The following is a 25,950-nucleotide window of genomic DNA, read 5'->3' as shown; positions in this document are numbered from 1 at the left end:
TACATGCAGAGGGGCTTTGTTCTTGACACAAAACAAAATCTTCAGTGTAACAGAACAATGCAATGATGCAATAAATAAGTGACTGATAGGCTTATTTCCATAGTGCAATAAGAGCATAATCTGTAAATATGAATGCAAGAGAGCATTAGTTGATATGGCAGTCTGTGGCACAGGAACAGGCAGTGCTGCTTTTTGCAAATATTCAAAAACACTAATCACAAATCAACAAATGGCAACAGCCTCCTGTAGTTAAGTTATGGTTTATTATAGAACAGAGTGGCACCTGGCCAAGGTGGATGCAGCTCTGTTTCTAAGATAATTGCGCTGAACACACACAAGGACAACACTCAGCATGAATAATCGCACGTCTCAGTAGAATTTAGGTCTCAACATGGTATTTGGGTCGTCCTGTCCAAAGGCACCTCCTGCCTGCAGAGAACCACTTTCACAATTGTACGGATGCATTGCTTTTTTGAATGCTGCTTTCTGTCTCTTTTAATGCTGGAAAAGATGAACTCCAGTCACTGTCCTGGTTAGAAACAGACTGTTAATTATTCATTATATCAATTGTACAGAGATAAAGAAAGGGAAACATGGCAGCTGTGCAGGCTGGACTGACAACTGCAACCTCGTTATGGAAGGTACAGCAAATACATCCCATGAATAACCCTCCCACGAGCCGGCATTTGGATCAGCGTGCATCCATTATCTGCATCCTGAATGTTTGTTTTAATGTTTAATGACACCCCTTTTGACAGACACAAACTCCTCTTTGAAGCCAATGAAGTGCTGTGTCCACAGAGAACCCAGACGGAGGTCTGCAGGGACGAAAGCTGAGATCAGACTCGCTTGTGGAGGAGGAGGTTTGCATTTCTGCCCTGAGGGCAAGGCTTCATATCAAACTCGTTCACCTCATCCCTGGACATCGTGATGGAGTAACACAGGGAAGTCATACGCAAAAAAATAAATAAATGTAAATATGCCTCAGTGCATAAAGAGCATGCAGCCCTGAGACACAAGTAGGAGTCTGCTTCAGCGTGGGGTATACAGAGCAACTTACTGTATGAAGATTTAACTGACAGTTTCTAGAATATGGCATGTCTAAAGACAGCTGCTGACAATTTGAAAACTACGATAGGCCTTGCTCCTATGAATCACAGATGGTAGATGCTAAAAAACTGTATTTATGGGTGCAGGACAGTGGCAGGTGCAGAGAGTAGCAGCCATCATCTTTATTTCCTGGTACTATACCTTGCATAGTCGCTGGAGACAAACGGGTTTACAGACAACGTTGTGCTTTTATTTGAATACAGAACACAAAACAAGGGCTGCTGTTGGCCACAGCCCACTATATATATATATATATATATATATATATATATATATATATATATATATAGATAGATAGATATGTGTGTGTGTGTGTGTCATACTCATGCAGCATTCCACTTTATGACATCGTCAGTGTTACAGAAGTACCAGGCTGTCCATCCATGCCATTAAATGAGTACTAAACTGGAACTGTAGATCAGGTCATTGGGAATACTGATTCTATTAAATAGGAATATATTTGCAAGCCTATCTATGTAAACAGCGCCGTGCCAGACCTAAAGCTCTTATTCTGACACTTCAGTGGGCGTGTCCACATCGGGCTGACGCTACAGTTTTGTCCCTCCACCTCAAACTTTGTTGAGGACCGTCGCATGCGAGCGTGTAGAGGTGCCGAGTTGCAGCGGAGGAGATACTTCCCTCGTTGGTTTAGGAGATGAAGAGGCGGATGCAGAAAAAATACTTGATTTTAATTCTAGTATACTCCGTGTTGCTTCTGCTAATTCCTTACGTGTTGGACTACAGGAGTAAAACGATTCGGTATAAACATGGACTTCAGCACCAGAGGTGCCCCGACGTGGAAAAAACACTGGCGTTATGGAACGGCGTGGACAGATCCAGCAATGGCACTGAAATAGCGGGGGACGTTTTCAACACGAGCAACAAGATACACATTTATTTGCACGCAACATGGAGAACCGGGTCTTCGTTTTTAGGAGAACTATTCAATCAGCACCCGGACGTGTTTTACCTGTACGAACCCATGTGGAATATGTGGCAAACGCTGTACCCGGGAGACGCGGTGAGTCTCCAAGGGGCAGTGCGGGACATGATGAATTCACTTTTCCGTTGCGATTTCTCCGTCCTGAAGCTCTACGCCGGGACCAGCAACCTAAGCACCTCCGTCATATTCGGCTGGAAAACGAACAAGGTTATCTGCTCAGAGCCCCTGTGCAATGCCTACAAGAGAGACGAAGTTGGGCTGGTAATGGCAGACGTGTGCGAGAAGTGCCAGCCGAAAAGCATAAAGGATTTGGAGAGAGAATGCAGAAAGTACCGCGTCATTGTCATCAAAGACGTTCGCTTGTTAGATTTAGGAGTGTTGGTTCCTTTGGCCAGGGACCCTAGCCTGAACCTTCAGGTCATTCAACTTTTCCGGGATCCGCGTGCTGTCCACAATTCCAGGCTGAAGTCGAAGCTGGCGCTGGTGAAAGAGAGCATCCAGATGCTCAGGAGCAAGAAGCAGACGGATAAATTCAAGCGGCTGCTATTGCCCAGCGGCAAGTCCACCCGTGCGGAGAGTTATGTGGCGAGCACGATAGAGTTGATATGTGACAACTGGCTCAATGACATGTTACTGGTCGCAAACGCACCGGAGTGGCTAAAGAGGAATTACATTCAGATACGCTACGAGGACCTCGTCCTTTACCCGGTGGAAGAATTGCAACGGCTGTACCGTTTCTCAAACCTCACATCCTTCCCGGGTATGGAGAAATTTGTTGTTAACATGACGCACGGGGAGGGATACTCTTCCGAAAAACCGTTCGTCATCTCATCGAGGGACGCTAAAGAAGCGATATTCGCCTGGAGGGAGAGGCTGAGCCTTGAGCAGATTAGTCAAGTGGAAGCCTACTGCAGCGAGGTCATGCGCCGACTGGGGTATGACAGTATGGATAAAATGTAAAGCCTCCAGACGTTGAGAATTGAGGTAATCACTTCGATATAATAGCTAATCTATCTTATTTTAGGGCTGTAATTGTCAGATATAAATAACCCAGTCATGGTTTACGCTTGCCAAACACATAGCAGAGAATCACTGAACATGTAAAAAACAAATTAGTCCTTAATCTTATGATTATTGTAAGAAGATTATTATTGACACAAGTTTAATTTTGGATTACACGGTGATCAAATATTATACCAATAATACTGCTTAGATACTGCCTTCAGTGGCTTTTTGTGATTAAGCTTCAAGCTTATTTTACTGTTAATCGAAACACAGGTTAATGGCTCTTATGAAAAGGCCCTTGTTCATCCATCTGCAGAAGCATGATGAAGCCAGTAATGTAGTCGAAGATAGAGGGTGTTTCAGTTACTCCTAGTCCTGAAGTGCTTCCTATCTGAGCCCATAACTCAGAATTAATTGATTTGGCATGGCAATGCATATGATCATAATTCTCACAGATCAAAACAACATAGGCTTCACTGAAGAGACCGTGCCATACCTACTTGTGAGATAATGAATCTGAAATCTGGAAAAGAGGGGCTCCATGTTAGCTATAAATGGGATATGACGACCAGTGAAACAACGCCTGCTTAATCGGTGTGTAAACACATGGCATTTGTGAGTAAAGGTTTTAACTTAAATTCTAACTCAGAACAGAAATGCAGATACTGGTGTTCCCAGTTGCCTTTTGATTGGGTTTATGAAGTGGAATTGGTTACCATCGTCTTCCCTATATCAATCCAACTACTAACTACAGGCAATAGAAGAATGCTACAGCTCTGATGATGTCTTCTAATGATATGTCACTAACATAAAAGCCATATACATCAATAACAAAAAATGCCACATTGCATTACACCTATCCTATTCCTGGGAAATGAAATCACAGAGACAATGGAACAAGACGATTTACAAAACTTAAAGCTAGCTGCAGCGGGTGTTATACTAGAGTTTGTATAAGACAGAAAGAAGGAAAATGCAGTAAGTGGATTTAGCCTGGCGCTCATCATTGCCATCAGCAGCAATGAAGGTTGTTTAATTCATTGTTAAGCACCACATTCACTTTGCTATAGAAGGGTCACAGGCAGTAAAAGCTGTTGTACGTGTTGTGTTTTTCCATACATCCAGGCCTTACATGAATGGAATCTTTCATATTTCCAATTTGCAGTTGAGTAATAAATGAAATACCACAGTGGATCCATTAGAACAGAGGTGTCCAAACCTCTCCTGGAGGGCCACTTGTCCTGCATGTTTTAGATATCTCCCTGCTCCAACACAGCTGATTCAAATGATCAATTCGTAACGAACTCCTGAAGCTACTGAATAACAAACTGATCATTTGAATCAGCTGTGTTGGAGCAGGGAGAGATCTAAAACACGCAGGACAAGTGGCCCTCCAGGAGAGGTTTGGACACCCCTGCATTAGAACATAGGCCCAGAGATGTTACTCTGTATACAGTGGCAACTTGTTATGGCTTGATGAAATTAAAAACATTGCTTCTAGTCTACAGGGTCATAACAAAAACTGCACCCCCAACCCCCCCCCCATACTTAAATCTAACATCACACCCTAAGCTCCTGCCAGACCGCTCTGCTACCTCTTCTCACTGACTCGTCCCTTCCTGGAGGGCTCGCTCGTCTCGTTCATGTTACCTCTCTACCCTTGCCACCAAGAGGTGCAATGAGTTCCCCTCTACTGTCGGAACAGCAGGATCACTGTCCATTTTCAGGCACCGACTCAAACACATTCAGTCTCCGTCTTGGCTCTCAAAAGGCAAAAAGCTCACTGGTAAATGGATTGTGGCAACAGAAACTTGTGGCAGCACCAATCTGGTGGCTGGACATTGTAACAGTTTAGGGTTGCGTGGGCTAGGGCCGCACTTACCTCCACTGCATTTCAAGGCACTCCTGATTCAGTATCTGTGTGCCCAATGGCCTCACCCCACTGAAGGTACTTCTAAGTCATTCTGGGTAAGGTTAAGAGTGTCTGCCAAATGACTACATGTGTTCGTATTGCCATGCAGTAACATTTACAACGAAGACTACATAACACAAAATGCCCCGCTGTTCTGGATCCACTCAAATTTCAATACAACCCCTTGTGAAGGAGGCACCTACGCCTGTCCCCCAAAACTGTTGATTGTTTGCCTATTTTATTGTTAGTGTTTCAATTTGTGCTTGTTAATAAAGATCCTTAGCTTCTCATTTGCAACTTCATCCATATCTGAGTTCCTTTCAACATGTTCAGTTCAGTTCAATTTGCAGACAAAGCAGCTAATTGTTTGTTAGTTGTCTGTGTGTTATTGCTTAATGGACCAGTCACTGGTTAATGAGCCATACCTGCCGACTCAGAGGCCTATTAAATTCAGATGTGTGGCTGTTGCTGGAAGCTCCTTTTTCTTTTTTTTAAGCAGTCTATGTGCTCAAGGCAGGTTTCTTTTGTCTGGTGGTTTTTAAAATACATTTTGTTTTTGTAAGATTGCTGCTTCTGTGTTTTGTGAGAAGCATTAGCCGGCTTCTCCGTGCCCCCTCTCCACCATTTTTCCCCTAATGGTAACAGTAGCCTTTCTGCAGAGACGGTGTAGTTGATCTGTCACTGACATGAGAGGAAAGGAACTGCAATGTAACAAGATGTCAGATAGCATCCTGATATGGAAGCCACAACCAGATATCCTACCTGGTTGTGGTACCTTTGCATGTTTATACATCCCCAAGGAATCTGCCTCGGGCCTGGCAGGTTGCCCGTTTTGAATTATGAAAATGCATCACGGCAGTATGTGTTTCAGTCACCGCAAGGGCTTCCAGTTCACAGAGACACAGTGTCAAGGACCTGCACCTTCACATCCCAGCCTAGTTAATACAGGAGATGTGGTCACACGACGGAGCATTCAAATCGCAGAGTTAAGTGTGACAAGAGGGGAACATGGATGCAGATGCGCTCGGGGAGGTACTGGACAGGTGCTGCCGCACTCAGGGGGGTACTGGACAGGTGCTGACGCACTCAGGGGGGTGCTGGACAGGTGCTGCCACACTCGGGGGGGGTACTGGACAGGTGCTGCCGCACTCGGGGGGGGTACTGGACAGGTGCTGACGCACTCGGGGGGGTACTGGACAGGTGCTGCTGCACTCGGGGGGGTACTGGACAGGTGCTGACGCACTCGGGGGGGTACTGGACAGGTGCTGCCGCACTCGGGGGGGTGCTGGACAGGTGCTGACGCACTCAGGGGGGTGCTGGACAGGTGCTGACGCACTCGGGGGGGTACTGGACAGGTGCTGACGCACTCGGGGGGGTACTGGACAGGTGCTGACGCACTCGGGGGGGTGCTGGACAGATGCAGACACACTCGGGGGGGTGCTGGACAGATGCAGACACACTCGGGGGGGTGCTGGACAGATGCTGATGCATGTGGGAGGGGGGCTGGACAGATGCTGACACACTCGGGGGGGTACTGGACAGGCCCTCTCTAATCTTTGCGGAGGTAGTGCTGCAGCCGACATGAGGGATCTGATCTGCATCTATGTTGCATACAAGAATCGATTCATACCTTCCAGTTTCCATTTATTTTTATTCATGTTTATGCAGCAGTTTGGATGACAGTAGAGCGCTTGTGACAATCCTACTGTCCATAATAACAGAATTATTACATTCCCTGTTATTTCACTAACATTTTAATAAACTGAACTATTGCCTACATACACTATATTTCTTTAAAAGAATAAGTAAGGTTATGATGAAATGTATTGCATCATATAAAAATGAATTTTTAAATATTTTCCAATGTATCTCAGCATTGCAGTGTATTAATATTGTATCATGATTGTTACACCGAAGATTTACACCCCTACTGCCAATCAACCCCTGCTCTGTGAATTCTCTGCATGTTTACTGCTTGCAGCCAGTCACATAGATACCGTACGGCCTTCTGACTGGACCTACCACGGCTCTGTGTGTACAGCAGTGGAACTGGCTCTGGGCAGTATGAATGCACTAATTTGGGCAAGTCTGTTTCTGTGTGCTTTGTCTTCCGGGGGGTGTGCAGGCATGATGGAGTTGAGAGACACTAGCAGCAGTGCCATGCCATTTAGCCTCTTTCTGTACCCATTGTCATATGACCCCAGGACACAGCCTCTCATTGGCCATCTGCTCTGTTCCAGGGGCCTGACGCACAGGAGAGGGGAGGAGGGGGCGCCCAGCCACAGAGAGTCACTGCGGGCGTGGGGGGGAGAAGCAGGAACGAGGAAGCACACTGCCGGGTCCTCCTGGCCGCCTTCTCCCACAGGAGCCAGGAAGTCCCACATCGCTAAGGGTTACACGGCATCATGTGCATTCCAAAGTCCTCTCCCAGACTGATCTGCCTGCAGGGGAAAGAGAGACAGAGGGAGGACGCAGTGTAGCCAGAGGCCTAACCACGTGCTGACATCCAGGTTCCATCTGCGCTAATCCCCTCGCAATCCCTGGTTGGCTCTTATCAGCGCAAGGCTCTCGTTACCTGGGAGACAGCTTCAGGCTTGCCCTTATCCCTGTCCCCTCCCATGCCTGCCTGGCACTTCCTGCACCTCTTCTCTGACCGTAAACCTGGGGTGCTGGGCCCGTGTTCCCATCTGTGACACCCAAACAGTGTTCTCCGAAACCAAACAGATGAACGAAAGGTTGTCAGTGAAGTGTTTGGAAGTGTTATCAAGATAGGGGCGAGTATGGGCTTTCTCATACGCGTCCAGCATTGAAGAGTCCATCAGAGCTGGCCGTGACCGAAGCGGTACTCAAGTCATGTGCTCTCCTGTACCACGGGGAGAGAGGAACCAGCCAATCTGAGCCCTTCCTCCTGCAGCACAGAGAAATCTGGTGTCCTCTCCCTCACCGACAGAATGCTCACGCCCCTGTGAAATTCGCCAGCATCCTGCAGACATGCCTCTGAGGCCACCCACCTTCACCAGGCAGAACGCTGTGTGTGGGTACCACCGAAAACTCACAGCCTGCACACATACATACAAAGATTAATCTAAAGACTGTGTTAGGAGCTCAAGGACTTCCTTCACTGCTCTACATTTTCACGAAACAAGTCTTATAAAACAATGTGCCTGGTTTTAGTAATTCTGTCTAAAAAAGGACAAAACAGATCAGATCTAAGTTGTAAAGTACGGTTTCTGCATTTCTCAGTACTTTATGAATGTTCCACATTTATGTTGAAAAGCGATGGTGTTGTGAAAGTATTGGTTCTTCTCTGCTGTAAGGAGCTTGATCCACGATATACACGAGTACTGCATGAGAAATTTTGTGTGCTCCTTTCTTTCAAGCTGAAAGAAAACTGCTGCTCCTCGACTGCAGACCTGTATTTAACACAACTGCAGAACAAAGCACAAGCAATCTTGTTTTTTCTGAGTGAACCCTGTTTATTGTTTAAATCAATAAAAGTGTCTGCAAGTATTCTATGATATGATGAATGTTCACTATGATTTGCAGCCAGAGATATTTTGTCACATTTCTGATAGCCAGTCACACATGGTATGGTGTGTGTGGTGCATTTGTGCTGGTATTTAACTAAAATATTTTTTTTCCTCTGGTACTGTGCCTTTAAAATGACACCTTATAAAACGTACCTTAGTATCCAAGGTAAACTGAAAAGTCAGTGAATCAGGATTTCTAACTATAATTTGGGATGCAGTTGTCTTGGTGATGGTAATTATAAATTGGTAATGAGAGAGAAGTGGCTACGCTGCAAAAAAAAAAAAAAAACATCCAGCAGACTTTGATTTTGTGACTCACGACAAGAAAAAGCGTTGGTAAGAAATTTGACAGACAAAATACAAGCCTGAAGTACAGATTTTATTGACAGATATATCAACATGCAGAACATCTCAGATGAAACTATGTTCCCAGGCGTTCATGTGACAGAGCTCAGGGGAGCACCTGTGGCATTTACAGCGCAGATTGAGAGGCTGTGCAGCTTCATTCAGACTGTGCTGCTGAGAGCAGAACAGCTCACCAGATTCCCCCACAAGTACCGCACCCATAAGGCAGGGAACGATAAACATGTGCTGCACTGTTCTAGAACTCTCTCCAGCTGTAGGTCAGTGTGGTTAAAGCTCCAACTGCCTGTCAGCATCCACCTCCAGCACAGCGGGCAAGGGCCAAGCCTTCGGCAAGAGCCGCCATCTTGCCACCATCTTGGCTTTCACAGTAGTCCGTCTCAGTGCTCTGCCTGGATTACATTTCATCTCGCATCTTAATTCCTGGTTCTTGCTTCTGCCCTGAGTCAGTCAGGTGTGGCGTTCGGTCCAAAGTAGCTGCATTTCAGAGGAAGCAGACCAGAACTGACAAACTTTCTAACTATAACAGCTCAACCAAAGCAAGGGCACCTCCATTTCCATGCTGCCTCTGTCCCTGTCGGTGCTCGAGTCTGCAGATACCAGAAGTGAATGGAGCGAGAAGCTGCTCTGAGGTGCACAGAGAGGAGGAGCCGTGTAGAAGTGCGGTGTTCGGTTAGCCACCCTGGCCATATGCACATTAGCCGTACCCAACGGTTCTGGCAGGCAGTGCTAGATGGCTCAGTGAGAGACCTATGAATAATTCATTCTGATGGCTGGAGACTGCACAGTGAGGAGCTGATCTGTGCATGCCTCCACACGATGCCCTGCTGCCCTGCGAAGGCATGGCATTCACAGGGTGACGCTACACTATTCAAGCCCCTGCAGACAATCACCTCCACCTCCTCCGCATTGTAATCGCCATGAGGCGGATTGCATAACCAGATTTATCAAAATTCACACCCCCACCCCCCTTGGAAGAATAAGACTTGTGTGAGTTTCTTCCTTGATAGATACCGAATTCTACTCATTCCAGTCATAAGTGAACAATCTGTGCATTGTCCCTGGACTGCATTCTCTCATCCCTTGCCCAGGTCTCCTATAGAGCTCATGAATACCCATGAGCTGGCTGCAAGTCTCCCGCCAGGCTGGTACCAGCGACCAGCGAGACACAGCTCACACTACGGCTGCTAATCGCAAGTACACTAAACAACAGTGCCAATTCATCTGGTCAGTGTCTGAGCGATGCGTCAGGTTTGCAGTGGAGGCGGGGGGGGGGATATACCAACCCCCCCTGACCACCCGACCCCTCCCCACCCTGCCTGTGTGAGCAGCAGCCAGGGCTGCGTGTGCAGCTGGACTCCCGCTAAAGTGCTCAGGGTGTCGTCTCCTGGACTCAGACTCGTCAGTGAGCATTCCGTTCTGCCGCGGACACGAGACAAACTGTAGCGCTAAGATTAGTCACCGCAGGACAAGAAGAGACTGCTCTGCAACACGCCAGGGTCAGTTTGTGCTGTCGGAAAGCAGAGCCCGCCTACACCAGGGAAACAAGAAACATGGTCTCCTCTTCAGGAGAACTCAACAACAGAAACTCCTCAGCATCCCCCACACAGAGGGAGAAACATCTGAGAGCTGAGACTAGCAACAAACAGCAGTGTAACATTAAAGCTTTTGATATCCTACATTTACATAGTGAGATAAGTGGGTTAAGAAACAGAAAAATGAAAGGCTGCTATGAAAATAGTGCCTTGTGTTTCTGCATTGGAGTCCCCGAGTGCAGGAGAACACGAAGTTCTCTGGTAACTGACAATAAGAACAGCAACCAAACTGGGGAGGGCCGTACCCGAACCCACTCAACTCACAGCCTGTGACAGCTACACTGCATGAGAATGAGACACATCCCCTGTGCGCTCTCAGATACCCACAGTGCAGTTTGTGGGCTTGGCTGCTCATGTGAGATTAGGTGCCAGTGGTTGGGGAAGTGGTGGGGTGGTGAGTGGGGGGCTGCGTGTGCCCATACATAAAAATTCTGCCAACCACTGGCCAGTACACCCACACCCCAATGAATCTTGGACATTTTAGAAATATTACAGCCAACAAAACGAGCCCACAATCGGGCCACGCTCACAAGTTCCTGAAAGCGGCGATTTGAGAACAAAGCGTGGATTTTCTCACAAGCCGACGCACCGCATTGAGAGGGTAGTATCACGCGTCGCTGGGCGTCATGCCTTTCTGTTCTAATTCACCATGCAATACCCACCCACTCTCTGCAGCCACAGCTCACAGCTTGGCGAGTGCCTTTCATGTGAGCCCTTATCGTTAGAGACAGCTGCAGTGCTGCTTGGCTGGGACGTGTGGCTGGGATCCAGGGCAGAGCTGAAATAAATGCAACCCTTCAGTTATATGCCAGACTGTATGTTGTGTAACCTGTCCCACTGAGGAGAGATGAAGAGCTGGAACGGGTCAGCTGGTTAGCATCATGCCTGCTGTGGCTCTGCTGGTTCTGGCTAGCTAACGATTTCAGGTATGGCTCAGGTTCTTACAGGGGTCTCTCCAAGGCTCCATCTCTTTGCAGTGTGACGTGATAAGGAATGATGGCTGTGTGAGGCGCACGGCAATGTAACATTCTGACCCTTCCCTCACAACGGAGCAACCGAACACCACTCCCACCCGTCTGCCCCGCCCATCCCACTCTTTCAGCTTTCAGCCTCACCTCAAAACCTGAGGGCAGATCGACCGAGCGTTTGCCACGTTCTCCCCGGGAGACCGGAGCACTCAGGAGACCATCCTATTCCTTTCAAGTAACAGAAAAACCAAACAAAAAAGGTAAACCATTTGGCATGGGCCCGCACACACAGTACATGAGTTGGCTCTCGGCAAAGCCCGGTGTCTCTGCTGGCCTGCATGGCTTTTCTCCAGCCCAGGCCCCCCTCAAATTTAACCCTGTCCTCTCCACTCCTAAAACAAGAGCTCGGTCATGATGATCAGCTCAGTCCGGTCCACCACAGACGAGAGCGATCTCAAAATCAGCCTCCCCCCCCTCCCCCCCCCTTTCTCTGTGCATCTGCTCCGTGCTGGGTCAGGAGGGGGGGGGGGTCCTGGCGAGGCTCGGTGCTGGGGGGGAGGTGCAGGGTCAGGCATGGTCCTCGATGGGGAACACCAGGCGGGTCCCCCTGATTAGCTCCTGCTCACGGCAGTCCGCCTCGCGCTCCAGCGCCTCCTCCGACGTGCTCCCCGCCCCGCCGCCCCGCCCACCCCACACCCCGTTGGACGTGATGGCTGTGTCGCCGTACGTGAGTGTCAGGTCGCCGTCGTTCAGGATGAGGTCCGAGTCGGTGTCCTGCAGCGGCTCGTGGCTCTGTGGGTACAGCGGACGGTGAGGTTATTAACCGCACAAACACGCACACAGTCACTCACATCCATACACACATACAGTAGCCACACATATACAATAACCATGTACATTAACCACTCACGCTCACATTAATCATATGAACGCACACACGCACATATACAATAACTGTACCATAACCAAACACACAGGCTCAGGACAGGTTTTGTGGTATTATAAATGGAAAAAAGGGATGGGCAACCACTTCCTTTCGTTGTGGTTATATTTCATAGAGTAATCAATAATGTCAGCTGGGGTGTTGCGTTAGGTCATGTTTAGAAATGTTGAGCCAACCCCTCCCACACAAACACACTGACATGCAGAGGCAGATAACAGGCAGGCATTAGGACTGCTCTGAGCACTCCTCCATGTCTTCACTTTGGCCTGGCCTGGCATCATGGAAGACCATAGCATGATCCACACAGAGGAGACAACACAAGAGAAACACAGCTCCAGTATGGGCAGAGTTTACAGATGATTAGGGAAAGGATTACATTCTGAGGAAATGGAGTAAGTAATCACGGTTACACAACAATGCCGGCGTCACACATGGCCGAAAGCCACGCTGGTCTGTGGGTCAGCCGTTAACCGGACCAACGTGAAGATCTGACGACCCTGCAGGAGAATCTGGAACCTTCACTATTTTCTAGACGTACAGGTTATACTACCTTGGAGCGCCTTTAAGCTACAGATCATACCCAACTAACCGCACATACTAAGCACAGGAAGGAGACATATTTACATAAACACAAATAATTTATTTTGAGTGACCATGCGAAAGAATGTGAAACCTTCACCGTTTTCTAGAGATACAGGTTAAACTACTCAAGAGCACCTTTAAGGTACAGATCATATCCGGGCAATGTTCTGAAAGGAGCAGAGGAAACAACCAAACAGTGATGAAATAGGGGCCTTTCATGTCTGCAGGCAACTCAACCACCGCTTTCGCACGTGTTTGGAGAACACAGTGTACATCTGTAAAGTCAGCCATCTGGGTCATGCGTCTCAACTGTTGACAATGGAACAGCTAAGGGAACAGGCCCGAACTCAAATGAATTTGTGCGTGATGAGGCTGTGAAAGGCAGCGTTCTTTGCTCTCGGGATCTCGGGACGGAATGGTTTTGCGATTGCGATCAAAAAGTGAGGACTATAAATGGGTCTTCTGTTAACAACCCAGAGCTTCTTTCTCCCTTGGACATTTCTAAGAGCCCTGGTGCATTAGCTTTCTTTCTGGGACTCATGCCATACTTTCATATCGAAAGGCATTACGTTCCAGAACAACACAGAACTAAAATGTGCGTGTGACGGTGGACCTAAGGAAATGGCATGTCTTTCACTTCCCTGAGAGAAAAGGAGATGTGTATCTGAGCCGTGGGTCACTCAGGATTCTGTGTCAGCAGCAGATCTTGGGTGAGGGTGCCAGTGGCAGGCTTAACACAGATGTCAGTGTCTGGCTCTTGGTACGACTGGGTAAGTTACAAGCCCATGCTGCCCACCGTTTGCACAGCATTAACTGAAATAACTTTAATAACTGTTAATAACTGTTCCTCTGGTAACAGGCTTGTGAAACCTTACAGAGACCAAACTGATATTGCTAGCATTGCTAACTGTCAGGATGGAGCTCCATTGCAACCTCTTCAGTGTGGGGTGTGTTAGGTGTGTGAGAGAGAGTGTGTGTGTTTACTTGTGTGTGCATGGGTGTCCACATGTCTGCATGCTTGTATGTGTGTATGGATACGGAGGTATACGCGTCTCAGCTCTTCACACTCTTCTGTGTGTGCAAGAGTGCATGTATGTGTGTGTGTGTATGTGCATGTGTGTGCGAGTTTGTATGTGCGTGTACACGTGTGTGTGTGTGTGTGTGTGTGTGTGTGCGCGTATGTATGTGTGTGCATATGTGTGTATGTGTGTGTGTGTGTATATATGTGTGTGCGTATGCGGATGTGCGTGTGTATGTGTGCGTGTGTGTGTGCATGCGTATTTGTGTATATGTGTGTGTGCATGTATGTGTGTGTGTGTGTGTGCGTGCGTGCGTGTGTATATGTGTGTGTGCATGTATATGTGTGTGTGTGCGTGCGTGCGTGTGTCCCTCACCTCGTAGGCCTGTGGGCTGGTGAGGCAGTGGGCCAGCGGGCCACAGCAGCTGGGCAGGGTGTTGCTGAGGGGCGGGCCGCTGTGTGTCAGCACCGGCTTCAGGAAGCTGGAGAGGGCAGTCAAGGAGTGCAGCTCCAACACCGAGCACTCAAAAGACCATCACAAAAAACCCCCGAGACCACCACCACCCCCCCCAGCCGAGAACACCGAAGAGCCTGGCCTTCTTAGATAACAGCTCCTTCAAAGCAGCCCTCTGCATGGCGCGAGTTGGCTGATTATGGCCATTATCACAGCCTTTCAGCTGTCAACTGCTCTGACCACGCAACGCAGAGCAATATCACAGCAACACAAACACGCGGTGCTTCCACACAGATTTGGGAAAGGCTCCTTATTCCCAGCGTGACTGACATCCTCACGGACTTCACCGGGTTTACAGCGCAAGCACACTCAGGACGCATCACCGGCTGTCAATCAGTGCTGTAATTACACACTCTTAAGCCATCGTAATGATGCAAGCGCTCGGAAATGCTGACTGAAGATTGACTGTCAAAGTTCCTCTTTAAATGGCTGCCTCAGCACAACAGCTGGGTTCTTTCCCATTTCCTTAAATGCCACCTTTTTTTTAAAAAAAATTGTAAAAACCTGACCCAGTTTAAATAAGCAGAAAACTTTGAAAAGTGGTAAACAGCATACAAAGTGTGGGAGAAAGTTAATTAGGCCATAGCGGTGCTTTTCTCACTCCCTGAGCCAGGCAAGGACAGCACTCTAATGTGTCATCGTTATGAAAATGATTTGGCTGAAACTGATGGAAATTTCCGGCATGTGCGGGCCTCGCAGAGCTGGCAGGACTGATTTCACACTTTAGTGGCGGGGCGGGGCAGAGGACGGGCAGATGAGCGCCGGAGTGGGCGTGCGGAGGGAGCACGCGTGTGCAGCAGAGCCTTTGTTCCTCACCGTGTGCGGCAGAGAGGCATTCCCCCCGCGGGGTCAGAGACGCGCCTGTGAGGGGGTGCAGCCCGAGCTGTGGTTGGGAACGCTACTGCACTGCACACCGTGCGTCACCTAACCAATGCAGCCTTCAGAAGACACATAACCACACACATGTATACACATACGTACACACACACACACACACACACACACACTTTACTTTAACAGCCCCATGAATAATACTCGTCTACAACCTCAACCCTATCCAGCAGGCGCTAGGCGACTCATAAGGCTTGGTGAATGCTGTCATACTACAACGGTGTCACCCGCTCAAAGTGTATCTTTACCAGACGCACGTGCCTCAATAAGAGAGCTACTGCCTGAGGGCCGTGTGAGGGTTTGCTAGAAGGAACACAGAGGAACAACCAACCAACACCATTTCCTTGCGAAAAACAAGTTCAGGAAAACACAGCAAGAACAGAGGAAACGGGTTTTCCCTCCGGTGCAGAACAGTCTGCCTCACTTTACACTCCAGACCACCAATCCCAGCATCCCACAGTCACGGCTCTGCCCTGCCCCCTTATCACGGATGCCTGGAGAGAATTCTACTCCAGTTTCACACAGGCGTAGCCATCAGATGCACACCCTCTCAGACTGACACACCTGTTACCATGGAACACGTTCCCACAGCAACCAGCTGCCCCTCTGAAAACCTGCCACTTAAAACTGATTAAGTAATGAGGTAATACTTCATGTGTGTATCTCATCTCCCTTCTCCTGTCCAAGAGTGTGTGTTGTGAAGGGGGGGACACCTGGGAAGGTTCATTGTGCAATGTGACAGCAGCTTCACCTGGGAAATGTAGTTCACAGCACAGCATGAGCACTCCACCTGGGAAATGTAGTTCACAGAGCGGTGTGATATCTCCACAGGTGTGCAAGGCCAGCCCTTTTACTCGGTGGTTGAGCAGTGCGGCCAACACATTTTCTTTTTGCTCCGTCACTGGGGGCCAGTTGGTGCCAGTACCAGCACAGGCCTGAACTCTGTAACCTAACCCCATTCAGGGATGGGTATCATTTCATCTTTTCCTCTTCACTGCAATTGCCACACACCCATCAGCTGCTTCCTCTCAATGTTATTTGCGTGCAACAGCATTTGCTAGGGAGAGACAAAACCTCATTGTGTGTTTGGCCTCGGCTCTCCTCTGCTCCAGGCATGACTGGCAAAATAACTATCAGGGGTCACACACAATAAAGCACCTACATCTTACTGCCAGCAAACAGATCCAAGTGCCCTGAGGGAAGGACAGCTAAAGAGTGAGGATAACCACAGGCGGCACAACGTGACATTAAGTGATGCTGAAACCAGGTTATGGAAAGGATACTTGTGGTCGAAACTGTACCACAGTCTGAACATCCAGGCGCTCTCCTGCTTGGTCCTGCTGTGGCCTTCCACCTGAGTTCCATCCTGGGGAGAGAGACAAACTTCAGCTTCCTACCTCACGGGAATGCTCTAAGAATGTTCACACCACACACACCAGCTGTGTTCCAATACTAAGTCAGCTGCCCGCTGCCTGCATCCTTAGAAGTGAGCTCCCTTATAAAGTAGCATCCTAACGGAAAAGGAACCTCAAAAGGCAACGAAATCGGGACACACTTTGATGGCAGGATGAAAATACAATGTATTTTTTTTTATATAACTGTAACAAATTATTGAGTTCACTGTATATGGACATTTATAATGAGCTCCTCTGCTACCACCGCATCTACCGCTGTGGTGTTTTCAGCCACCATTAATTTAACGGAAGTTGAGAAGCTTGAGGTAATCGCAAAGATTTTTGGGATACCCTACCTGGCAAAGGATACATCGGATGCTGCCTTCAAATTTAACTGAAATAAGGCACCTTAGAAGGGCGCATTTTATGATGGTTTGGGACATGCCTACGAAGGGCAAGTGTGCAAAATTGTGAAAATAGTGAAAATGCTCCCTTCAAATGCTGCCTTCTAAGGCAGCTGACTTTGTATTGGGACACAGCCACGGTCATCACTCTGAAGGGGAAGGAGCAAACCGAGCCGTTTGCGTAAGATAATGTCTCAGCAATGGAGAAACCAGCAGGAACACAGAGGGCTGGGGAGGGTGGGGGATGGAGGGATGGGGAAGGATGAAGGGGGGGTGGCACACAGCTGGGCCTCTCAGTGGGGGGTTGTGTCTGGGGGTAAACACTAACATTAAGATGCCGATGGGACAGCAGGATAATGCGAGACGCCATAGTCTCTATACTCTGACAGCTGTGCAAGCCAGGACCCAGGTGCCCCAGATATGTGTATGTGTGTGTGTGTGTGTGTGTGTGTGTGTGTGTGTGTGTGTGTGTGTGTGTGTGTGTGTGTGTGTGTGTGTGTGTGTTCTATTATTTCATTGATTTATCCTGCTATACTTAGCTAGTCTTATCGTCCATGTCTGCTTTGCCAGCTCTGCTTTGGTTTATCATGTCAGTAAAGCACCACTGAATTAAACTGGAATTGGAAGTGAGATACATACTCACACACACAGAAGAACAGAGGACGGAGGTGGAGCCAAAGCTGCATGCACCATCCCTTTTGTCCTTCGGCTAAAGCATTTACATCCAGGCTTAGCGTAACCATACCTGAGACCAAAGCTAACCTGGATAGGTTCAGCACTCTTTAGTTTAGTGCCATTCTCACAGTGATTAAACTCAAGTGACCAACATGTCAGTGTCTCCAAATTCTTCCAGCTTTCATGACCTTTACATTAAATTGGAAGCGCGCGGCTCAGAACTCACTGCCCAGTAGCCCGTTAGAATGTGCCGGAAGCTGCAGTTGGCAGGATGAGCCTCTACCTTAAGAGGGTTAAAATTTTTAAAAATCTCTCTCTCCCCATCATCTCCCCAACTTGGTGTAGCCTCATCTTCTTGTCTGTGGTATATGAACCTGTCAGCTGTAGTGTGCTTTTTTGGTTTCTGTTCGGTTGACTAGGAGTTTTGTGCCATTTCATTACTGCGTGAGTGGCTGGGTTTCACCTTTTTAAAGCCACAGTTACCGGAAGCATAGGCAGGAAAGTGCAGTTGTGGTCGACGCAGAGACCTGTTCTCGCCTGACGCTTTTCTGCTGTGAATGTTTCCAAAGAGATAACAGGCTATGGTACTTTCTTAACAGGAGTAGCATGATTTTCTGAAATACAATCTCCTGCTGAATTCTACAGCAGTTTTGAGTTCAGAGACATTGCTGTTGACACCTCGAACACGGTTCTGAATTACACTAAAAAACAACACCCACCAAAAAACCATCCAATAAATAAATAACTTGTGGGTTAAATTTAAGTTGTAATTGTAAGTTCTCCAGATAAAGACACTACTTAACGTTTGAAAAGAAACCCCCAAAAATGGAGTACATTTAGCTGTACCAAGCACACACACAGTAATTGGCCTAAGCAAGATTGACAGTGCAAATATTTCCTTCACCTAGCCGAACTAAACTTTTCTTGGGTTTCTCACACAGCCATGCTGAGTGTCTTAAAGAGAAACAGGATCCCTGTGTGTGTTTTAGTTTCAGTTGAAACGCGGTTAGAATGTGCAGCATGATAAGCGGAGAGCAGCGGTTTGTGTGGAAGCTGTGTAGTGCTGACAATGGTGGGAGGAAGACAACAGGGAGGGGAGGGGAGGGGAGGGGAGGGGAGGGGGTGGACTTACTCCCTGGAGCACCTGGAAACTGTCCCCACAAAGCTGAAGGTCCTGGTCCGGGTCCACCCCAACCCTGTGAAGACAGAGAGGGGACAGTTAGGGTCCTGACTCTGTTACGCATCTGAGTGTGTGTGTGTGTGTGTGTGTGTGTGTGTCTGTGCAACTATAAATGCATGTACATGTTTGTGTGCGAGAGTCTTTCACTTTCTGTGTGTGCACAAGGGTGGATATGAACGCGCGTGCGTATGTGTGGCTCTGCGTGCCGCTTCGGCTAACAAAGCATGCAAAAGCCCTAGAGAGGTGAGAAAACGCACAATGCCATCTGCGTTCTGTCTGCTGCCGGGAGCAGAGGAGGCCAATGGGGCTGAGAGAGAGGAGAAGGCAGCTGAAGAGCAGAGAGCAGTCTGTGGCAGGAACCCGGCACAAACTACACAGCACCATCGCACAACTTCAGAATTACCACAGTGTTCTTCATTCTAAACAGAGGGCTTACACTACTGATTTAAGCTTGCTTTAGCAGAAAGGAAAGGCCAAGCTCCTCTCTTAGAAAGAACATCAGTACCCACTGGATATCACGTAAATATCAGACTTGAAAAAGTTGTATGGCAGGAGACATGATGTACCTATATATTTGTTCAATGTCACCCCAAGGCCAGGACCCAGCTACATATCACAGAGTAAATTGCTGTAGTCTAGCTCAGTACTAATAATTATGTCCTGACTATTACAGATTGTTGGATTATTACTGGCGTGTATCATTAAAGTGGGGTTTGTGGACGACACAGTGAGCGTGTATCCATGGTTCTGTGAGCATGTGGGTTTAACTAATGTCAGCAAGCCGTGGCTCTCATTATTGCAGCCAATCGCAACGCTTGAAATGGCAAGAGCCTCTCCGCTTAGCGAGCCGCAGGCGTTCCCCAGCTGTGTGAAAACGAGGTCGAGGGAACAGACACGTTTTCAGGCGTGCGGCTCCACAGGCTCCCTTGGACGGCTGCCAAAACGAACGCCGAGAGACGAGGAGTCGCCCGCGAGGCCTCTCCGGCTCTCCGTAGTGGGGCCTGGGCCCAGAGAGGGGGGTCCATCTCCCAACAGGAGCGCTGTGGTGAAGGTCAGGCCGAGCGAGCCGGACGACGCAGGGCGCGGCAGGCCGAAAGAGAGGCCACACCGCGCCCACAGAATAAAAGCACGCAGGCGAAGCAAGGACAAGCCCACTACCCAGGACGGTTGTGTTGTTTTTACCAAGGTCAAGGGGGGGGAGAGAACACCCTGATAAGATGGGTTCACTGGACAGACAGCACAGTCAAGCTCCGCTCCCTGTCAAAGCACACCGCTCAGCTGTCCTGCACTGCGTGACTGAAAGACAGTCCCCGGTCAGTCTCATTAAGAGACTGATCATTGTGACTCATCACTGTGACATCATGGCTGATCTGCACGCCAGCTGCGGGGTGCTTTTGAGACATTCTATTCATTGCTGAACAGACAGCTTTATTCAGAACAAATTATTAGCCTCCATCAACATACACAACTGGATATTGACTGATGCAATTTGGATTTTTGCAGAAAAGAATTTTGCACAATTGCAACAGCAAGGCTCTCCCAGGGAATCGACCCTGTAACCTTTGGGACCTGAGCCCTGATCCTTAGCTATGCCACACTGCTGCCCCTAATCCCTGGCTGACAGGACCCCTGGCTACTCAAGAGGTGTGTTCTTAGTTTCCTCCCTATTAGTATCTCTGACTCTAAAATTAACAGTTGCATAAAAGAATTTGTAAAAATACTAAATTGCATTAATAATTATTAATAAAACAAATTAACTTTATATAAATTTATATTAATAAATTTTATTAATTCTAAGAGGGATTTTAATTTTAATTTCTGAGTGTCTTCCTAGCTAGGCAGTGTTAGCTCTGCTAATAACCCCTTTTCTTTGAAGTTGATAATGTTAGTGGTGAAGGCAATGGCTCAAATTACACCGCTGATGACAGATTTTGTTTCAGACAGAGAAACACCTTATCTCTTATTGGAAGGGGGTCAGGGGCCTCTTCCTCCTTCCCATGTCTAACCAACAGGAAGCGGTGCTTGCGTTGCTGCTGTTACATTGAATTATTTCAATCTTATCGGGGCAGAACTTCCACAACCACCCCCCCCACCTCCTCCCAGAGGCGTGGCAGACCAGACAGACAGTGACCTCCGACCCTTCATGTCCTTCCTCCCCCTGTGTGACACCACGGTGAACACAAACCCAAGGGCACCCTCACACGTCACCTGGCGTACTGCCACGGCCTATCGGGCAGCTCCTCCGCTGGTTCCGAGCTCTCTCCAACTCTGGCAGAGCACAGAAAGACACTTTCAACAGTCAAGCCGGGGGCATACGGGTGAATCGTAAGTGGTGCACGGCCTTGCTTCAGACCCTGCTGGTACATCTCACTTCCTTTACAACTGTATGGGCTCAGAGGCTGGAGGAGGAAGCTGGCTTAATGTTGGATGCCATCCTGAGCACTGTTCTGTAGGCCAGTAGCCAATGTGGGTATTAGTGGGTGGTGTGCAGGCCTTCTCATGTCACTAACTCTAATGCTGCCACCAGTGGACACAGGCTTATATGACGTTAGTGACACATCTGTGTGTCACTGAAGTGATGATGACCTACAGGATCACTGTATTCTTAAAAAAAAAAAAAAAAAACAAACAAAAAAAAAGTCACTGACATCTAAATGTATTTATACCCTAATATCAAGCAGTGAATGATATTAATACCTATATATAAAGATATCAATTCATATAATTAATACCTAATATCAAGTAAATGCAAAAACAGACATGTGAGACAGTTTCCTGAAAAGACAGAATATGTAAGATGACATTTGGGATTTTGACCTGAACCACAAATATAGCTATTGAGACTGCGAGACATGAGGGATGAAGGAATTAATTCATTCCTGAATTAATGAAGGAATATGGTGCTATTTCTACAATAACAGCAACAGGATGCGAGAAACCTCAGACATGGAGCATTCTCAAACTGCAGTCGTCCCATATGAATTCCTGTAAGGCAGCTGCCAGTCATTAAAGCTCATATAGTTCAGAAAACTACCAAACATTCAATCATGCGACCCAGAAATAAGCCAAATCATTCCTCACGCTCAGATTCTCAGTGCTCCCCTGTCCCCTAGAGGTAACACCCTCTACAGAGAGGCTCCAGTCAACACAGGTGACCATGTGTCCTGGGTGCAACATTAACGAGAGGGCTCCAAATTTTTCAGGAGGTTCATTACATCTGAGCATGCAATACGTGGGGCCACTCTGAAACACTGCCACACAGAACCACAAGGCTTAGACTCTGATAGTTGTTCACCCATGACCATTAAAAAGCATCACATAATACCTTCAGCCTATGAAATCCAGGCAGCTAAATCCAGGGAAGCATTTAGGGAAGATGCGTCTGTTTCAGTGGAACCTCAGCGAGTGCCATCACAGACGCCCACAAAGCCTGCCCCGACAGAGCGTTTCAACTCGTTCAAACGTCATCTTCAGCGTCAGGAGTCGGGAGCCAAATTTAGCTAAATGTAGCTGAACGCAGAAATATTTAGGGCAGGGTGTGGAGTTTCGGTGTGACTGAGCACGGCCCCCAGACCAAACGCACGTCACGGCTAAGCCTGAGAGCGGGTAGAGGCAGTCACCGATCCGTCACTGATCTGGTGCTGCTGCGGGGGAGAGAGATAGAATCTCTCAGACATTTTTGGAGAGGATATTACAGTTCTGCTTGTGGTATGCGCCTTTTTCTTCTCCGGTGGATGCTGGTCAGCTTTAGCTGCCAGGCCCACACACAGACACCCTGTTCCTTGCATAACTGCAGCGAGATTTGGGCTGTCATGTACCCCCCTACTCTGGGGGCTGTAGCAGCCAATGACAGAGGGGGCGTTCACCGTGTGGAATAAAGCGCAGGGATTAAGATAACCCAGAGAACGGGACGATCCCTCTTTTACAGGGAGTGCAGCGATCCCTTCTCATGGCAAAAAGAATGGCCAGATGTCCTGTGATAAACCAAACCTTTTAACAGGCACAGACAGACCACTCGTGACAGGATTCTGCCATTACTTTAAATTTACCGGGTCCCCCACTTTTTCATGGAGTGGTCTAGTTTAGACAGTCCATGCTGTTTGTTTGCCCTTTGTATGCACTTTTGTACGTCGCTTTGGACAAAAGCGTCTGCTAAATGAATAAATGTAAATGTAAATGTACTGCTGTTAAGTCTAATTGTGTTTAGAGGAATCTGGACTCTGACTCAAAACTGAAGTTTTAACTGAAGGTTTAACTGTTTTTTCTTTTTTAGGGGGTATTACTCTTTTGTACGTTCACATGCATATCTAGTCCTGTCCATGAGAGAGGACAGAGAGGTCAAACAGCACCTTTTATAACTGCAGGAAAACAAACTCAATTATTCACCACAGGTGCACAATAACTTTTCAAACATGAGCACTATAGTAAAACAATGCAGATTATATGGCTTTTATCTGCATGTCTGCAACACATATACACAGGGAATAAAGTGAATTAATGGACTTTAAAAGAGTTAACTGAAGTTCAAACGGAAGGGGCGTAAGACAACAGGGAAACTGTAGAATTACTGCATCTTCCTGATTGAAGAGGGGGCGGGGCTTGTCAGGGACTGACAGATAGAGGCTCCTCCCCCACACACTGCACCTTGATCTCTCTCTTCAGGCCTGGTGCAAACTGCTCTAACAACCCCCCAACCCCCCTGCTTCCTCATGATAAAAACAGCTCTCTCCAGACTGCAGCCAGGGATTATCTGCCTGTTTCCTCAGGATTTTATCCATCTGTGAATGATTTCTGCCCAGAGCCTTACAGCACCTTTTCCTTGTCTGTATGGACATCATTCTGAGTGCCATCTTCTCATGTCGCACCCTTTTTCAATCAAACTCCTGAACAAAGCAGGCTACTGACATTGCGCCCATTTTCCTGGTGTCTCATCATGCTTGGACTGTTGCTTGCAGTTCAGTTCCACATATTTGCTTACCACTTATAGGCTAATCAGCCCTCAAACAGACAGAGCCACACAGTTGTTAGTGTGAATGAAATTTTCAGCCCTGCCCCTCACAATGCTACTTCCTAAATCTGGATCTAAATCTAAATTTATACAAGCACATTTGCGCCAAAAGCAGCGGCTCACAAATTCTGGGTATTACTGCGCTCGCTTGTTCTGGGAAACCAGAGATTGTATTCCTACATGCAAAGCAGGCCTGCTGCGGTATCACTGAATTTTGTCCTTCCTGTTATAGCTGAAACCAAAGAGAAAAAGGTGGACTAACCACAACATACAGCTGATGCAACGGAAAGCTCAGGGCACAGCGCCATCTGTTGGAAGACAATACCCCAGGGCTGAGCTCTCAGCTCCAGTTATGACATCACAATCTATGGTGACATTACTGCTTTATGTCTCCTGCCCTCCTGAATCCTCAAGGAAGTTTCTAGAAGCTTGACAACTGTGAGGACACAGCGCTGATGCATCACTTCTGAACTTCCTCTTTTATTAACTGTCGCTAAAATCACACCGTTTTTTTTTTTTTTTTAACTCAGATACCTGTACACAGTCCATTTTAACTTTAATCCCAGTGTTTTCATGTGTAACAATAGCACACTTTAAATGAGGGAAGCTACCTGCACGGGTAGGTCAGGCCTCGTTTACAATAAAGAATACGAACAAGTCAGGCAGTGGAAATGAGCAGAAGACAAAACACATCAGTGACCGGTTTGACACGGCGATAACCCTGCGCCCTGCACCTCACTCTGCAGCCCTTCCGAAAGTGATCCCCTAAAGGGATTTGCCGTCGGCTGTGGCGCAAATCCTGCTCAACGCACTGGGTGGCTGCCCCGCCCTGGGTTCGTCGCCGTGGCGATGAAAGGACACGCGCACGTGGGCCCGGTGTGGCGGGACCTCTGTGACCCGGTGCAGGTTCACGCTGCCTGCGGCGGCATTAGGCCCTCGTTAAAAGCTGTGCCGTTTCCCAGCAGGCAGCTGCAGGGATTTCACATCACTCCCAGTAATCTGCTTACTCTGATCAACAGCAGCTCCCCATGAAGTGCCAGGGTCCCGCAGAGCGGTCAGACAAGGTGTGATGGAGGCAGTTCAGGCCAAAACACATGCACACACATGCGGACACACACACACGCACACACGTGCACGCACGCACACAGACTTTATGTTCCAGGCCAAATTCACCAGACCTTGTTGTCAGTCACTTTGTGTTTAGACACTTCACCCAAATCTCTCTCACTCCCCCACTGTCCCCAAGGTTACTCTGGTTTCAGTGGGAGGAGTGCTAGATGGCTTTGGAGGTCTACAGCACCACCTTTTGGAGGGTACCAGCAACTACATCTATACCTAAATGCCAAACCAACACATGCAGAGGAGGGGCACAAATGTGACAGATAATGGCACATCTATTCCATTTATCATGACCACATACTCAGCTCCGTCTAGGCTGTGGCTGGTAACAGGAGGCTCTGGCGCCATCTGCTGTCCTGTTCAAGCCATGGACGTTCAGTTTAGACCAACACCCTTCAAGAATCAAGCAAACAGAACACCAATGGCTTCCATGACATCTGTACCAGAGCTCTCAGTGTGAGTGGAGTATCTGATCGTGAGAAACAGAACAACGTCTGTTTGGGGGAGAAATGAGCCAGACCTCTCACGGGTCCACACAGACAGTGGCGCAGAGAGAGGGGTGTGGAGCAACGCAGACCTGATGTGCAGCCAGGAGAGCATGGGCGTGGTGCCACCGCCGAACACCCAAACGGTGAAGAAGACGATGAGCAGCGTGGTGGTGAACATCATCTGCCGGGCGTAGGTGGCTGTGTCCCGGATGGCCAACGCGAATGCCATGGCCCCACGCAGACCTGCGGGCAGGAGACCACGTCAGACAGCCTCTCAGAGACTTCCCTGCTACTCACAGTCAGGGCTT

At 48.1% G+C, this 25,950-nt stretch overlaps 2 protein-coding genes across 2 annotated transcripts in view; one reads left to right on the top strand and one right to left on the bottom strand.

The window, feature by feature from the left end:
• The first annotated feature begins 1,729 nt into the window (after window positions 1–1,729).
• Window positions 1,730–8,086, top strand: LOC118789221 (carbohydrate sulfotransferase 7-like). The gene is made up of 2 exons (XM_036545567.1): window positions 1,730–3,037; window positions 7,211–8,086. The coding sequence occupies exon 1, from the start codon at window positions 1,766–1,768 to the stop codon at window positions 3,011–3,013; it is 1,248 nt and encodes a 415-aa protein (XP_036401460.1). The 5' UTR covers window positions 1,730–1,765; the 3' UTR covers window positions 3,014–3,037; window positions 7,211–8,086.
• A 3,828-nt stretch (window positions 8,087–11,914) lies between these two features.
• The window catches only part of LOC118789073 (sodium/hydrogen exchanger 7-like), a 32,283-nt gene continuing 18,247 nt past the window's right edge, over window positions 11,915–25,950 (bottom strand). Inside the window, exons 12-16 of the mRNA XM_036545378.1 lie at window positions 25,732–25,885; window positions 18,980–19,043; window positions 16,658–16,740; window positions 14,346–14,451; window positions 11,915–12,218 (exon numbers count right to left, since the gene is read on the bottom strand). Coding sequence (XP_036401271.1) covers window positions 11,994–12,218; window positions 14,346–14,451; window positions 16,658–16,740; window positions 18,980–19,043; window positions 25,732–25,885 — 632 coding nt within the window. The 3' untranslated portion in view covers window positions 11,915–11,993. The remainder of the gene's footprint in view (window positions 12,219–14,345; window positions 14,452–16,657; window positions 16,741–18,979; window positions 19,044–25,731; window positions 25,886–25,950) is intronic.

This window comes from Megalops cyprinoides, chromosome 14, assembly GCF_013368585.1.
Source record: "Megalops cyprinoides isolate fMegCyp1 chromosome 14, fMegCyp1.pri, whole genome shotgun sequence".
NCBI lineage: Eukaryota > Metazoa > Chordata > Actinopteri > Elopiformes > Megalopidae > Megalops > Megalops cyprinoides.
The sequence above is the reverse complement of the archived record's forward strand: the minus strand, read 5'-3'. Positions and strand labels throughout refer to the sequence as shown.

Bases quoted from the DNA above. Each gene is read 5' to 3' on its own strand.
- LOC118789221 (XM_036545567.1), top strand. From the start codon at position 1,766: ATGAAGAGGCGGATGCAGAAAAAATACTTGATTTTAATTCTAGTATAC.